The sequence below is a fragment of the Haemorhous mexicanus genome, chromosome 2 (genome assembly GCF_027477595.1).
Source record: "Haemorhous mexicanus isolate bHaeMex1 chromosome 2, bHaeMex1.pri, whole genome shotgun sequence".
NCBI lineage: Eukaryota > Metazoa > Chordata > Aves > Passeriformes > Fringillidae > Haemorhous > Haemorhous mexicanus.
In genome coordinates, this window is record NC_082342.1 from 98,294,706 (window position 1) to 98,311,471 (window position 16,766).

The 16,766-nt window shown below is 43.9% G+C and overlaps 1 protein-coding gene across 5 annotated transcripts in view; it reads left to right on the forward strand.

Annotated features, from left to right (window-relative positions):
- The window catches only part of IRS2 (insulin receptor substrate 2), a 28,996-nt gene continuing 12,230 nt past the window's right edge, over positions 1–16,766 (forward strand). For 2 of the 5 annotated variants that reach the window (XM_059839705.1, XM_059839707.1), the window contains exon 1: positions 1–3,853. In XM_059839705.1, the coding sequence (XP_059695688.1) occupies positions 343–3,853 (3,511 nt within the window). In that variant the 5' untranslated portion in view covers positions 1–342. The other 3 variants (XM_059839704.1, XM_059839702.1, XM_059839706.1) reach the window with 3 other exon arrangements.

The window sequence follows — 16,766 nt, forward strand, 5'->3', positions numbered from 1 at the left end:
ATGTGTTACTTACGGCGAAACTCCCGCCGGCGCCGGCAGCACCAGCGGCAGCAGCGGCGGTGGGGGAGCCTTAGCGGTGTCGCCGGTACTCGAGCCGGGGAGGACGCCGGGCGGCCGCCAGCAGCACCCGCTGCCTAGAGGTGACAGCGGAGGATCCCGCTGCGGCTCCGAGCACTGCGCTCTTCTACGAAGGAATAACTTTATTTTACCTGCTTTCCTCCGTCCTTCCTTTTTTTCTTTTTTTTTTTTTTTTTTTCGCCGCGGCGCTCGGGCTCCGGATCCGCTCAGCGTCGGCGGCAGCAGCGAGAGGAGCCGGGCGGCGCTCCCGCCGCGGGGCTGGGGATGGCGAGCCCTGCTGTGCTGGGGCTGCTGCCCCCCCTGAGCTCCCCGCCCGGCCCCAACCTGAACAACAACAACAACAACAACCAGGGCGTCAGGAAGTGCGGGTACCTGCGCAAGCAAAAGCACGGCCACAAGCGCTTCTTCGTGCTGCGCGGCCCGGGCGGCGGTGGGGAAGAGGCGGGGGGCGCCCGGCTGGAGTACTACGAGAGCGAGAAGAAATGGAGGAACAAGTCTGGGGCGCCCAAGCGGGTGATCGCCCTGGACTCCTGCCTCAACATCAACAAGCGGGCGGACGCCAAGCACAAGTACCTCATCGCCCTCTACACCAAGGACGAGTACTTCGCTGTCGCAGCCGAAAACGAACAGGAGCAGGAGGGCTGGTACAGGGCTCTCACCGACCTGCTCAACGAGGGCAAGGCGGCCTGCCAGGGGTCCCCCTACCGCCACCTCGCCTCCCCCTTCTCCGCCTCCTGCGGCGCGGCCGCCACCTCCCTGGCCGCGGCCGGCGAAGACCTTAACTACGGGCTGATCGCACCGGCCACCGCTGCCTACCGAGAGGTCTGGCAGGTGACGCTGAAGCCCAAGGGCTTGGGTCAGAGTAAAAACCTCACCGGCGTCCACCGGCTCTGCCTCTCGGCCCGCACCATTGGGTTCGTGCGCCTCAATTGCGAGCTGCCCTCGGTCACGCTGCAGCTGATGAACATCCGCCGCTGCGGCCACTCCGACAGCTTCTTCTTCATCGAGGTGGGGCGCTCGGCCGCCACCGGCCCCGGCGAGCTCTGGATGCAAGCGGACGACTCGGTGGTGGCCCAGAACATCCACGAGACCATCCTGGAGGCCATGAAGGCGCTGAAGGAGCTGTCCGAGTTCCGGCCCCGCAGCAAGAGCCAGTCCTCCTCCTCCTCTTCCTCCGGGGGGGCCGGCGGGCCCGGCGGCAGCGGCGTCTCCGCCACCCATCCCATCACCGTGCCCGGTCGCCGGCACCACCACCTGGTCAACCTGCCTCCCAGCCAGACCGGCCTCCTCCGCCGTTCCCGCACCGACAGCCTCGCCGCTGGCGCCAGCGCCAAGTGCACGCCGTGCCGGGTGAGAACGGCCAGCGAGGGCGACGGCTGCCGGGTGGGCTCCGCGGCCGGCAGCCCTATGAGCCCGGGCCCTGTGCGGACCCCCCTGAGCCGCTCGCACACGCTCAGCGGCGGCGGAGGGCGGCAGGCAGGGAAGCTGCTCCCGGTGCTGGCCGGCGGTGGCGGCGGCGGGCTGCAGAGCAGCCGTTCCATGTCCATGCCCGCCTCCCACTCGCCCCCCTCCGCCACCAGCCCCATCAGCCTCTCCTCCAGCAGCGGCCTCGGCTCCGAGCCTGCCCACCCGCATCACCCGCAGCGCCCGTCCAGCGGCAGCGCCTCCGTGTCCGGCTCCCCCAGCGACGCCGGCTTTATGTCCTTCGACGAGTACGGCTCCAGCCCAGGCGGCGATCTCCGGCCCTTCTCCTCCTCCTCCACTGCCAGCAACCGCAGCAACACCCCTGAGTCGGTGGCCGAGACCCCCCCAGTGCGGGACCCGGGGGGCGGCACCGACCTCTACGGCTACATGGCGATGGAGCGGCCCCCGAGTGGCCGCCTCTGCTACCGGCCCTGCCCCGACGCTGCCAGCGACAGGTGCCATAGGAAGCGGACCTACTCCCTGACCACGCCGTGCCGGCAGCGACCCGCCGCGCCGCAGGTTTCCTCCGCCTCCCTCGACGAGTACACGTTGATGCGCGCCACCTTCGCCGGCAGCGCCGGCCGCCTCTTCTCCTCCTGCCAAGCCGGGGCTTCCCCCAAAGTGACCTACACCCCCTACCCGGAGGACTACGGAGACATCGAGATCGGTTCTCACCGCAGCTCCGGCAGCAGCAGCACCAATCTGGGCCCGCCGGCAGTGGGGGGAGGAGGGGGAGATGATGACGGCTACATGCCCATGACCCCCGGTGTGGCCGCAGCCTTAGGGCAGGGAAGCCGGGGCAGCGATGATTACATGCCCATGAGCCCCACCAGCGTGTCTGCCCCCAAGCAGATCCTGCAGCCCCGGGCAGGGGTGGGTAGCGGGTCCCCGGGGAACGGGAGCAGCTACAAGACCAGCTCGCCTGGGGAGAGCTCCCCTGACGATAGCGGGTACATGAGGATGTGGTGCGGCTCCAAGTTGTCCGTGGAGAGCTCAGATGGGAGGCTGAGTAACGGCGACTATATCAATATGTCCCCTCGGGACCCCCAGAATGGGCCCCCAGCTCCCTCCCTCACCCCTCCAGACTTCTTTTTTGCCCCTTCAGGGCATGGGTCCAGTGAGCCCCCAAAGCCCAGCTGCTATTCATACAGCTCCTTACCCCGGTCGTACAAGAGCCAGGGCTTGGTAAAGGACAGCGACCAGTATGTCTTCATGAACTCCCCGGGGAGGATGATCCCGGAGGAGGCGGTGTGTGGAGCGAGCCAGTTGCCTGCGGGCACCTTCGCCCCCTCCAGCCACACGGTGCCTTCGCCCCTGCGGCACAGCCGGACCGAGAGCTTCCTTAGCCAGCGGTGCCAGCGGGTGGCCCGGCCCAGCCGCCTCTCTTTGGAGACCTTGCGGACGATGCTGCCCAGCATGAATGAGCACCCTCTGCCGCCGGAGCCCAAGAGCCCTGGTGAATACATCAACATTGACTTTGGGGATGCTGCCGTCTATTCTCCCCCCTCGCTGCCTGCTGACAGCCCAGCCTCCTCCCTGGGCTCAGGCACGGGGCAGAGGCGCTCCCCTCTCTCTGACTACATGAACATTGAGTTTGGGTCGCAGTCGCCCTCCCAGTCGGGCACGGTCTCAGTGGGCTCCTTGGAAGCTCTCTCTCCGGGTTCTTCCTCCAGCACCAGCCAGCCCAATGGGCACTACCTGAAGGCAGCTGTGGGGATGGCTTGTTCGTCCAGCCCGTCGGACGGTGGTGACTACACCGAGATGACCTTTGGCATGGCCACTACCCCACCTCAACCCATTGTTCAGAAACCAGAAAGTGCCCGGGTCACCAGCCCCACATCTGGCGTGAAGAGGCTCACCCTGTCTGGGGTGGAGGCTTTCATTCTCTCCAGCCCTCCCCCAGACCCGAATCGGGGGGCCAAAGTAATCCGGGCAGATCCCCAGGGGCGGAGGAGGCACAGCTCAGAAACTTTCTCCTCCACCACCACTGTGACCCCAGTGTCCCCCTCCTTCGCACACAACCCCAAACGACACAACTCGGCCTCAGTGGAGAACGTGTCCCTCAGGAAAAGCGAAGGCCTGGAGGAGGAGCAGGGTAGCAGTCCTATGTGCCGGGAGACTTCGGCTGGCTTCCAGAATGGCCTCAACTACATCGCCATTGATGTGGTGGATGGGTCCTTGGCAAACTGTGACAAATCCAGGTTGAAAGCTAGGCACCTCCTGAATGGGGGCATCAATGGAGTAGAGATGAGCACGTATGCCAGCATAGACTTTCTGTCTCACAACATGAAAGAAGCCAGTGCTGTGAAAGGTGAGTAGCTACATCTGGCTGCTGTGAGTGTTTGTGCTTTGTGTTTACCATCACAAGGTTGTGTGTTGTGTAGAGCACTACCCCTCTTCGCTTCCTTAGAAATCACTTTATCCCTTTTTACATGTCCTGTAATAAGCAGTCTTGGAGGAATGTGGTGGCTCTTTGTATGAAGAAAAAGGTTTAATTTTGGAATATTTATTCATGTTTCAGTACTACTGTGCCATTATTACATGTTTATACTTCTGGATACCCCATGAGAAGCTGCTGTTTACACAGTTTCTGTGTTTGGGCTGCATTCAGAGTTTTCTTAAGTAAGATTTTGGAAAGTGTTTGGGAAATGTGACCTGAATAGTTTATGTTAATGCAACTTCTAAATACTATTTAAAAATGTAAAATGATTGAGTTAAAACCAGCATTGTTTGACTGAGGACATCAGATTACAGAAAGAATCCTTGGCTCTCTAGCTGAGAAGGTCGGGAATATCAAATTGAGAGGGATAAATTTAATATCATGGTTTTGAAAGACCTTATATCTTGCAAAAGTTTAACAGTAAATCATAGTGAGCATGGAATGTGAATTTTAAAAATGGTAATTCTTTCCAGAAGTCACTACATGCTTGAGCTGTTGTATGCTGTATTGCATATTTCACTTAAGGGCCCAGCCTGTGTTGGTGTGTAGCAATGTTCCAGTTGCGGGCTCGTGAGTTGCAAATGTTGGGTGTCAAATTGAAGAAATCTGAAACCTAGGGTGAGAGAATTTCGATTTTCAGTATGTAGTTATTCCTTTAATTAGGTGCTGGTTATGCTGAGAAAAAAAGGAAAGGAACAAATACCCTTCCTTCTTCCCCACAACAGAGCTCCACCCTTTCTCAGTGAGTGAGGGTTCATACGGAGGTGGGGGCGGGTTGAGGAGGGCGTAGAGCAGCCAGTCTGTCGAGGAGGAAAAGTTAATAATGAGACACTTGTAAGGATGCTCTTGGATTTATGCAAGACATGGTAGTCAAACCCTTGTGCAGAGATAGCTGTAATATGTGTTTATGGATATAGCTGGGTGAAATGACAAGCCCTGTAGTAGCTGCTTGGAGGAGAGTAGGTATTGCTTCTCTAGTCACAGTGCTGATAGAGGCATCGATAACAAGTGAGCAGCAGAAGCTTGTAAGAGCCACGTGCAGGGATTTTTTTTCCTTGTGTTTCCTTAGTAGCTAGTTGATTTTGAAGAAGAAAATATTTTCTCTTTTGATAGGAAGTACAGGAAGATGGAAAAGATGAGAGATCCCACCGTTTGCAGAGCAAGCTTTGAACCTAATTAAGACGAGAGGATTGTTGAATGCAATGTCAGAGTTTGAAAAGATGAAGGCTTATTCTGAATGACTGGAAGGGTTGAGGGCCGAGCCTTATTTGTCTCTTGCGTTTAGTTTTGCTGGGGTCGCTTTCAGGATCCTTGCGGCTTGCCCGAGCCCGGTGCGGATGCTGCAGCCCCCGCTCTCCTTGCCCGGCCTTGGGATGGCGGTCCCGGGCGCCAGCAGACGATCACGCCCCTTTACTTTGCAAACGGATTTTTCGCAGAAACGAGAAGCTTGTCTTGAGCCACCTACAGCCCCGATTGCAAATGAAGCCCGGTGTTGGGAAAGAGCTATTTCCACAGCATTCCCCAAGCTGCCGACCCTAAGGGGGGAGGGAGGCGGGCACCGGTTACCGGGAAAACCCGGCGCGGGAGCGCGGCTGCAGCAGGCGGCGCGCGGGAATGGGAGCGGCGGGCGGTCAGATAAGGAGAGGGAAACGACCGCCGTCCTTCCCATCCTGTAAACAAAAGGATAATGCAGGGAACGCAGCCGTGTTAATGTGGTACGCGGCTTACGGCGGAGAGGGCTCAGTGCTGCGGCTGCGTGTGTTTGTCCAAGGACGGTTATAGGCTTGTCTTTATTTTAATATTTAATCTGCATGTGTGTTTGTTTTTCCTCTTTTCCCGTAAGCTTCTAAACGCAGATCACATGGAGGAGTGGTGCGGGGAGGCTCGTTGGGATTGACCCTATCTGTAGGAGGTGGGCTGTCTTCTCCAGCACCTCGCTTCCCTGAGAAGGGTGCCAGCCTGTAGGGTGCACTCAGAGGTACGGGATGCAGGGATGGATGGATGGAACCAGAGTCAGGTCAAGGTAGTAAGGAAGAACCTCACACACCACCATCATCCTCAGCCGACAGTGGCTTGGGTACCAAAAACAGGGCATCAGGTTAATTGTACTTGTGGCAGCAATCTGGGAAAGTCACAGCGTGGGGAAGGAGAAATACATCAAAAGGACTTCATTGGTGTAAGTTTAATCAAATAATAAACTTTTGCCAATTTCCTAGTTTCCATTTTGGTTTTCATTGAGATTTCACACTAAAGTTTGTTTATGCAAGGTCTTCTGCCAGTGCTTAAAAAGGTCACGTAGAATTTTGCTAATGTATTTAAGTTTCAAACATTGTGACTTGGGAGACTGCTAAGAATTTTACGTTTTACTGAGAAACATACTCTGTTTAAAGAAAACTGTATTTTGTGCCTAGAAAAGATTACTTCAACAGTCGTATTTTGGGTAGATTTGAGAAAATATAATTCTGTAAAAAATCTTGATTTGCACAACAGAGAGCTTATATAATCAACATTGTTTGTTTAGTTTGCACTTTTTTCAAACTTTGTTTTTAACTACATTGGAAAGTGAGAAGTTTGACTTTAAGAGTGGTTTGCAGTCATTTAGAAATGATGGAGTATCCATTTCTGTTTAATATTTAGAACAGAAGACTCTTGAGATAGAGGGTATACAAACAAGCTCCTTGTAATTACCTTATCAGAAAATTAGTATTTTGATTTGTGCAAAATACATGTAAAAAACCATGCATTGACTTATTCTTTGAGGATTTTGATTTGTGCAAAATACATGTTAAAAATCACTTTGACTTCTTCCTTAAGGTCTGTAGCAGTAGTTATATTTTCATGTGGATAAATGCTTTAACGAAAATTATTTGTATAATTTAAAGGTGGCTGGCTTCCATATGTAGTGTACTTCTCTGCTATCAGTAGCTTGCCTCTGCTGTAGGGAGTGCTTTGCTTTTTGAAGTCTCTGTCCATATTATTCTGTCATGGCAAGAGCAAGGAGTGCATCCTCAGCTGCTGTCAAAACAACAGTTAAAATGTTGCTTGAAATTATCACTTCATTTAGTTCTATTGTGTTCTAAAAATGTGAAAATATATAGGAGTTGGAGAAACAATTGCCTTCATCTGATATGTAAATAAAATAATACTGTTATTGGTGGGTTAAAACTTGTTACTTGCTAATAACTAGCCTTTGTTCTTAAACTATGACTGTTTTTTTTTTGCTTAGAAACATGGACTGTGAATGGATTTCATTATTTATGGAAATGCTTACAGTAATTTTTTTCATAGTGTGAATTATTTATTCCAGTATATTTATGACAGATTACAATCAACAACGATGTGACTTTTTATGGTGGATCTTAGTTTTGAAGTCAAAGTTGAAATCAGATAGGAGTTTTGTTTCTGTCTCAGTGGGGTTAAGATTTTACCCTTTCTGTGTAGTCTTGGAATTCTTAATTAAGATTGCCATTAAATTTAGTGGGTGTTTGATAGGGAGTTTTCTTTAATCTCAGTCACCAGAGTGAGTTACCTTTAATTTTGTTTTCTTTTCCATTCACAGAGTTCTCTGTAGTTTCAACTTGTAGATGTTTCTAGTAGTTGGCCTAGTTTTCTAAAATTGAACAGATACTATATGTAATAATGCAAAAACCTTGAGGGTTCTTTCCCTCCTCTGTCAGTTTCTTTTGCCTTGATTTGTTTGAAGAAGTCATCATCTGTAATGCAGCTGCTTAAAATCGTAATAAGGTGATTTTTTTATAATAATGATCCTCCCCATGCACTTGCCTTGTCAATTAGCTTTTAGTTTTGTGAGGGTTTTATGGTTGCACCTAAATAAAAAAGCCTATCTTAAGAAATCTTTCTCTGTCTTTCTGATGGTGTTTTAGATTGTGGAAGACATAAACTTTGTTTCCTTTTTCTTTGGGATTACTTTACACAATGAACTGTATTATTAAGTTGTTTTTTTGACCTCCTCTTCATATGCCAACTGCCAAAAAGTTCAGAGCAACATGAGAATGCTTGTCTCTTGAACAAAATTAATGCTCATTTGAAAATAACTTCTTGAAAGTATTAAAAGAACTCTATGCTGTGTTAGAAATTTATACATCTTTTAAAGTCTTTTTTGAATAAATCAGTTGTAATAGTTTCTCTTACTGCTAAGTTCTGTAAGAACATCAAACTAACAGCAGAAAGAACTGAGCTACTTTTAACAACTTAGATAGCTTGAATTTTTAACTCACACTTAGAATTAAAGATTTGAGATTTTCTTTTAAACATCTCAAAATCCACTTACTGTCTTTCAGATGACAGTTTGCAGGTGACCAAACCAAAATGGTTGGATCTGAGCCTAGCAGTGTCACTCATAAAACACAAAATGTAAACTGAAATTAACTAGGATTAAATGAAGCTTTTAATACTTTAAATTATGTTGATTATATGGGTGTCAGATTGTTACAAGTGGATAGAATATCAAGACACCTATTAGACTTCTTTTTGCTTTATACTTTAAATTATGTTTAGCTATACTGCTCATAGGAAGAATGTCATAGTTACTTTCAGTCATTTAAGATAAATTTTTTATAGACCAAATTGAATGGTGGGTTTGTTCTAAAATGAACCAGTACAGTCATTGCTCAAGGCAGAGGAAATGCTTAGGTTGATGATTGCTTCTGATTACTTGATTTCTTTCAAGATAGCTACAGAGACTAACGTTCATTTGTAAGTAAGAAGAATAAAGGAGTGTTTGAGCAGAAAGAGTATTTGGGCATGTTTTATACGGTGGGGCTGGTTTGTTTTTGTTGGGGTTTTTTTGTTTGTTTTTTCGTTTTTAAAGAGAGAATAACATGGGTTTCTTTACACTTGGTTTACTCTTATTTTTAAGTAGTGTTAATTACACTGGAATGCTGAAGTGGTTTATAAACTGAAACACAGCAAGCATCCACTGAAAAATTTAGCCAGTTACTGTATGGAATCTTAACTTCCCTCCCTATTCAGCAGTTAAGTGGCAGCATAATTACATTCAGGTATTTTCTGTCTATAAGTTTTTCTCTAAAAGCACCATTAATATGTTTCTTTTTAAAGTAATAAACATTTCAAAAAATGGTTGTATCTGTGGCTTTTTTCTTCTGAATTTGTTGAAATATAGTATACTTTTTATACTGGTTGTCCATGTTTTTGTTCTTTGTATTCTTTGTTTTAGTCATGACACAGCAAATTTTGTGTGAGTTTAAACATTAAGTTGATACACAATGTGTAATAGCAATTTAAAGTGTATATGTTGACTGATTTGTTGAATTAGGATGTGTAATTTGGAAAGTTTCACAACTCTCTGGGTTTTTTGTAGTTTCTTACAATGTTTGCTTTGAAGTGATCTGTGTATTCATGGAAATCAGTATTATCCCTTGAGTTTTCAGAAGATGTTGTAGTGACCTCCAAAGTTCAGATATGTTTTCTTTGTGTCTGTTGTCTGGCATGCAGTTATTTTTAAAGTTTTGTGTGTATGTATGTAGGGGGTCAAGAGTGGCAGCTTTGAAAAGCCAAGTTCAGCTCAATAGTCCCGTTGTTGCTGGTTGTTGAAAACACTTGCTCTCCTGCATCAGTTTTCAAAGGAAAACTTTTTTGTTTGTTTTGTTGTTGTTGGTTTTTTTTTCCACTTGTGTTTTTGTCAACTGCCTTTAGCTATCTAGCATGTGTGCTATTTGGATTAGTCAGTCTGCCAGGGCTCTGGAGGACCAGCAGCAGTAAACAGAACCAGCAAAGGTGACTCCCATTGTCTTTTAAATGCAAGTTATAAAGTAGCATGCATTTTCCCCTGCGTCTCTGTCACCTTTGGAGGAAGCCAGGATTACTGGTTTAGATTTGTTGTTGTCAATTTCTACACTAATACATATAGAACAAAACTCTTAGTTGTAGGGTTGTGTCTGTAGTTAACACAAGTTTTTACAACTTGGGTATTACAAGCCTGATGCAAACCACAGAAAAACCAATGCAAAGATTGCTTACATCTTTACAGAGGGTCACTTGAAAGTATTTCTTGGCATGTTGAAGTGCTAACATATCCAGTAACGTTTGAAGCTGACTCAAAGACAGCAGTAGGTTGTAATCTCTGTGTAGCCAGTTAAACAGTGAGTAACTTTCTTGAAGACTAGGTAAGTGCCTGCTTATTTCCATGGAGTTATGCTATTGTTTGGTAGCTCAGGTGACAATTTGGATACTAAACTGAGACTGTTTAGGAAAGATTTTCAGTCTGATTATGAGAAATCCCTTTAGAAATTAATTTAAAAGACCAAGGCCAATACTTGGAGTTCTGTTACTATTTTTGCTTTAAAAATACTTCAAAACATTCTTAATTGTTTTTATCAGTGATGATGACCCCAATTTGTGTATAGCTGTATCAAAAATAGTAATTTAAAAAACAAGTTCTTGCTCACAGTGCAGGCAAATACTCTCTGGAAAGAGGCTTGCTACAACTGAGCAGTGGGGAGATACTTTCCAAAATAAACATATTTGATGCTAGGGTGGCTTTTTTGTTTATTTTCAAATCCAAAATTGCCCATCTCGGTTAAATAAAAGTTATTTCAGAGTGTGTTTATCTCAGTAAATCAATCAGAAAAATAATTAGGAAAAAACAATTCAAGCCACAAACCTAAGCCCCCACCTCTGATGGTGATATCTACACTGCAGAAGAGTAATGTAATAGCTTTATTGCATAGATTAGGAATGATTCAGTGTTTTGTTTACATTATTTGTCAATCTCTTCAGCATCCTAGAGGAGAACACTTCCTTCCTGGCAGATGGCAGCCCCAGGGCCATGCACCTGCCATTACAAGCACTACACAGTAGTAATCTACCCCAGCATCGCTGTTGACAAGAGGCTAATGATTGGAGACTGTCTGCCTGACAGCCTAAACAAAATAGGAACATATTTGTCCTTCAGTGAGGCTCTGAGAGATCTTAGGTAGGACAGGCAGGACAGTATGCAGAAGAATTATAATGGGACTTAGTTTAGATCTCTTTGGTTTGTAGCATGAGCCACTTGTAAAATAACGATGCTTCAAACAGCAAGTGGTGTCTCAAAGAAGGGATTTGGTGTTTCTCTGGCAGCGCCGTGTGACGTGTGTTAATGGCTCAGAGCTGGTGATTGCGCGGGCTGCGCGCCGGCCTCTGCGGCGCTGGCTGCCCTCGCTGTGAGCAGGGAGCGCTTGGCTGGCACGTGGGGCTCTTAGAAAGTCAGAATGTCTCTTTGTTTGAGTGGTGTGTTTGGTGTTTGCATAATGCATTCCTATTTCAATAATTTGATTTGTAATTTTGTGTTTTCATTATGACATTAGACCACAGTCTCTTATTTTTTGTTCATTTCTCTTACGCCTAAGTGTGCGTTTGCTTTTCTTCTTTGGAACTAGTGTGGGCGATGTTTCTAGGGGACACTACCAAGGCAAGGGTATCTTTGAACTAGGCCAGGATGTTCTTTGCTAAATTTAAAAACTACCCAAATATTACCCAGAGTTTGTAGGGTATTAAGCAGGATTACATGACGCACGGATTAGACATTGTTGAGCAGCTTGTTTTTGTTTGAAGGGGTCAGAAATGGAGGCACTGGGGCGCTAGTGTGATGCCAAAATAGCAAATTTGCTGATAATCACAAACAGCAGAAGTTTCTTAGAAACAGTAGAGCACTTTGCAGAATTTTCCAAGCTTTCTCCAAGTGATGCTTTAGTAAAATTTGATATGTGCTGTGATATAAAACTCACTGTTCTGTTGAGTTTCAATTTCAAATCTGTTTCAGAGGTACTTTAAAGTAGACTAAGAACACCACTGTAAGTGCAACTCGAGGCAGAGGACTTTGATTCTCTTCAGTCAAAGACAAATCAATAAATCATTCCAGTAACAGTGGGAAAATCATGTGAATGAAGTAAGATCTAAACTGGCTTTGATTAGTCTCTTACATTGTGTCCACTGAGGCAGTATATTATTTTAAAAAGTATATATGACAGTCATGTCTACCTCATTAAATTGAGTGGCATTGTCAGGTTAAGGTAGGGAATCAGAATTATGAAGCCTTTTTCTATTTTGGGTTCGGTTGGTTTGTGGGTGTTTAAGGGTTTTTTTGTTTGTTTGCTTGTTTGTGATTTTTTTTTTCTTTGTTTGGTTTGGTTTTGCTTTGAATCTAGGCTTTTTCTCACCAGAAGTCATGATATTGATTGAACAAGACATAGACAGTCTTTTGAGGCTGGGTTAGGCTTAACTCTAGTGTAGAAGTCAGTGGTGTTGAATAGTTGCTCAAGAACAAGAAAACAATGTTTTTTGTTTAGTCTGCCTTCACTGACAGATAATTTAGGCTACAGAAACTTACTAGCAGTAACTGGTAATGTTGCATTTTAGCATTATTTAAAAGAATAAGAGTAGAATTGACAAATGGATGCAAAACTCACCGGTCTTCTACTTAATGCAAAACTTTTACATCACCAAATTGACAGCTTCAAATACTGTGGTCTCTCCTGTGCTTGAACTACTGAGAAGTTACGGAGTGAATTTCTTATGTAGTCTTTTTGCTAGTTCCTCTGGTAGGGATTTTTTCAAAAACTCCAGTGAGCTGTTTTTAGTTTACTTGAAAAGACAAGCCAAAATCAGGTGATGTGTCTAACCAAAATTTTTACTTATACCTTAAAAAGACTTACTGTGATGGAATAATGAGATTTGGAACTGGAAGGTAGAGGTAGAGTTCTCCTGAAAGTCAGTTGCACTCAGTTGTGTTGTAACATCATTCATTTTTACATCATAAGCATTTGGTAAAGTTTATAGGAGGCTGGACTTGCATCTTCTACAACAACTTTCATTCCTGAGCAATTAGTTCTGCCAAAATTAATGAAATAGTCCTATAATAATGCTGTCTCTTTAACATAACGAAAGGAAAAATTACACTTTCATGGTAACAATCCTGTACATAACTGATAAAGATTTGTCTTGGTCATTGCCATGAAAGTTGTTTGTGAACTATGAAAAGTCATTCAGTTAAAAATAATTTACAACTAATTAGTTTTAATCTAGCATAAAACTTCAAACATTTATGTTTGGATTTGGAGTCAGTCTTGTATAACAATACAAAGTTATGTAATTTTCTGAATGTTGAAGTTACAGAATTCGTGCTCATGACTTTAACAATAGTTTTATAGAAAATTAAACGTGGATGAGCATTAGGAATAAATACATATATATATATGTGTATATATATATGTATGTGTGTATATATATATGTATGTGCGTGTGTGTATATATATATGTATATATGACCCTGATGTCCAGAATACTTGAAAGAATTGGCCATAAACTTAGAACTGTTAGTACTTACTGTTTTACAGTCCTAATAGTCTAGCAGTTAATCTCACAAATACCAGAGAAACTCTCAACATGCTCTAATGGGTGCTAGGATGATACTGCTTTCTTTTGGATATCTGTAGAAAGGTGACTTATTGTATGGTTCTGTTTTAATCTTCAAATGTCAAATGAAAATCCAGTAAAAATGAGCTTTTAACTTTAACCTTGAATGGTATATTTTCATATAAATGGTAGATTGTGTGGGGTCTAAATAAATAAATAAATTGATGATAATTGGATGTTGAATGTTAGCCAATAGGATGATTTCCAGCTACAAATGCACTTATGTATTTCAGCACTGCAAGGTGGTTTCTAGTTTAGCTCTTCTTTTCCCTCATGCTACTCCTTCCTGCTCTTAGTGTGAATATTCAGGGGGCAGTAAACCAAAAGGTTTGTAAGATGGGGTAACATGACATAGTGTATCTGTTACTAAAAAAAATAAAAAAATCAAAACTTAATATTAGTGAAATATTATTGATTTTTAGTGGAAGTCAGGTTCAGCCCTCAGGAAGTAAATTGATGGACATTTATTTTAGTACATGTGCACTTGACTCTGTGAGGAAGTTGAAACAACAGCTTAGATCTTGCAGCTTGAGTGAGCACAGTGGAACTGGTATGCCTGAATGCAGAGAGAGCAGGACTGTGCTGTGGATGAGCTGTGTAGGATATTTGGATGCCAGGCTGCTGTTTGATGGAGTCATTGTGAGGGGTCATTTAGAGAGTCTTCTGGGTCTGAAATTACTCCTTAAGTCTCGAGTCATGCTTCATCAGTCATGAACATGGCAAGCTTTAACTTGCCATACTGGCCACGTGGATGCTGTCTTGTCACATCAAGAGAAGATGCTGCAGTATTTTCTATTCCTCTCACTTGTTTTCTCCTCATGTCTTCAATTTTCTGAGTTCCCATACATGGGCTGTTGTCAGTTTTTCAGGGTGATAGCATTTGAGCCTTGCTGTTTTAAAAACACATACTGGGAGTTATTTCCATGATATTTTGTGTCAAGTAGATTTGGGCTGGTATTCCACTTACTTTGGTAAAGTATTCTACTTTGCTGAGAAATAGTATTGACCTAATGCAGCTTATGCTGTATCCTTAATAAGGCACAGGAGAAACAGAATGAAGGGTTTATAACAATAACAAAGAAAAGGTGCTGGGACTTCAGAACATGTTCATAGGAAATAGTGAGTTATTTTAAGAAGTGATGCATAGGGAGACAACTTTAAACTCCACCCCTACTGGAATGAAGTTTGTGTATCCTGTCTTTAGTCAGGTGTCTTAACCCCTTTATCAGGCACTCACTTTTTGCCTGTCTTCTTAGGGGATTTTCCAATTTGTTTTCTGTGGGTTACCTGAGTAGCTGATGCCTCATTCTACTAAGACAAAGTTTTATTAAGTTCTGCTGAAGGTGTCAAAACAGTGGACAAAGAAGTGTTTTATTAAATCCATATGTTAAATTTTTTTTCAGTCTTAATTTTATTTTACTGCGTAAACCCATTGTTTTATTGGGTTGTGAAGTGGCTTTATCTTATTCATTAGTATAGCTGTGGTGTGTGTCTGTGTGTGTGTGTGTACCTGAGTAAGATCTTAGTTTTGATTCCATAGTCAAACATTTTAGTATGTCTCAAATGATGAGTTACATTAACTCATTATTTGCATTACATACACATTATTTTCTTACTCGAGGTAAGAATTAGCCTTGATTGTGCTTGATATATAAAAACCTGTTGTCTCATATTTGGTAAATTTAAATTAATTCAGGAGGAAGAGGAACTTGTGTAAAATCTGATTTAGTTTAAGGAAAAACATTGAAAATAAGTGGTACAGGATATAGTATACAGTGGCTGTGACTGTAATGGTTGGAATGAACAGCCTTACCATCTGTCTTCTAAGTTTGAAATTCTGTTTCTTCATTGAATCATGGAGGTTTTTTCCTAGTAGGTGTGTTTTTCTTGATGTATATGGTGACAATATTCTTTAACATTCCTGTTTCTGGAATGTGGTAGCTTTTAGTTTGACAGAGATTTCCAAGATTTTTTGTAGTAGTGAGGAGATATTAATAGGGAAGCTCAGAACCATTTCTCCTCTTTGTTGTAGGTCATTTTTTTTGGCCATTTGTAGCCACATAATATTCTTTCTGGAATAGTAATAATTAATTGCTTCAATTAATTTTTCAAGGTATTTTAGCTAAAAATAGCTACTGGAAATAAGGACCTCTAATACAGTCCACAGAGTATTTTGCACTGTAATGTGAAAAGCTTTGATATAGAGAAGCCTGTTCATGCTGGGTTTATTTCCTATATCTTTTGTGGACATGGTTATATGATTTTGTCCAAGACTTATTTCTGCTCTATACAAAAGTGTATCTGTGGTCCCTTGTCTCAAATGTAGATTGAATCTGAATTTTGTTTTTTTGATGATGGTTGTTGGAGAGGCTGAGGCATCAAAGTGAAAGACACTCAAAATTGCTGTATTTTTTATTAGTGCCTCAGGTTGCTCGGTTGCTTGATTTTTTTCTTCATTGTAAACAAGCAGCTTTTGTTTGCTGTAGAAATGTTTTGGTAGGATTGTTTAGCCCAGACGGGATGGGATTATTTGCAAGTTGAGGGAGGATATTCCAGAGGAGGCAATTTATCTGTGTTTTTCTTAATAGGCTTTGTGAAATTCAGCTGTACTGGGATCCTGTTTCAGTCTGATGGACGTGACTCTAATTAAAAAGGGAGAGGCTATAGGTTAACCCCAGGACATGAGAATCTTAAGGGACCTTCATGTATGTGTCATAACTGAAGCTGCTTCATGTCTTCTGTGTTGCAGATTGTAACTCACATGTCTCTAGTATGTCCTAAGGGTCCATGTTCCTGGTTTAGATTTCCAGATATGTGGTGATTGTTTTTAATCTAGCCAATGCTGTTGCACTTCATGCAGAACCGTAGTAATAACTGTGTAATGCCCACATTTGCACCTTGGGAGCCTACAAAAAGACTCCTCTTCAGAGAAGGATCTGTCTTCCATAAGTAGTCATTAAAAGGGTACAGGTGCCTTTTCAGTATTGAAGAGGCTGGCCTCTTGAGACTGGAGATGGGCACAAAACCACCTCCCTTGATCATAGAGGGAGCCTATATGCTTGGCATAAATGGAGCATCTAACTTCCAGAGATCTACAGCTGGTGAGATCAACCTTGCTGTGCAGTGTCTTATTTTAAGCAGAAAAACTTGAAATAAGACTGATATTTGTATGTGGATCAGCTAACATAGTTATGTATTCTTGCTTGACCTGGACTGTACTTTACTTAGTTGATGATATATTGTACTTGTTCAGTAAATGTGAAATTAAAAGGGATTTGTGTTCTCTCTAGCTATGCAGCTTCTGCACTGTTGACTGAACACTTTTCAATATATTTCCTGGTCAATCACA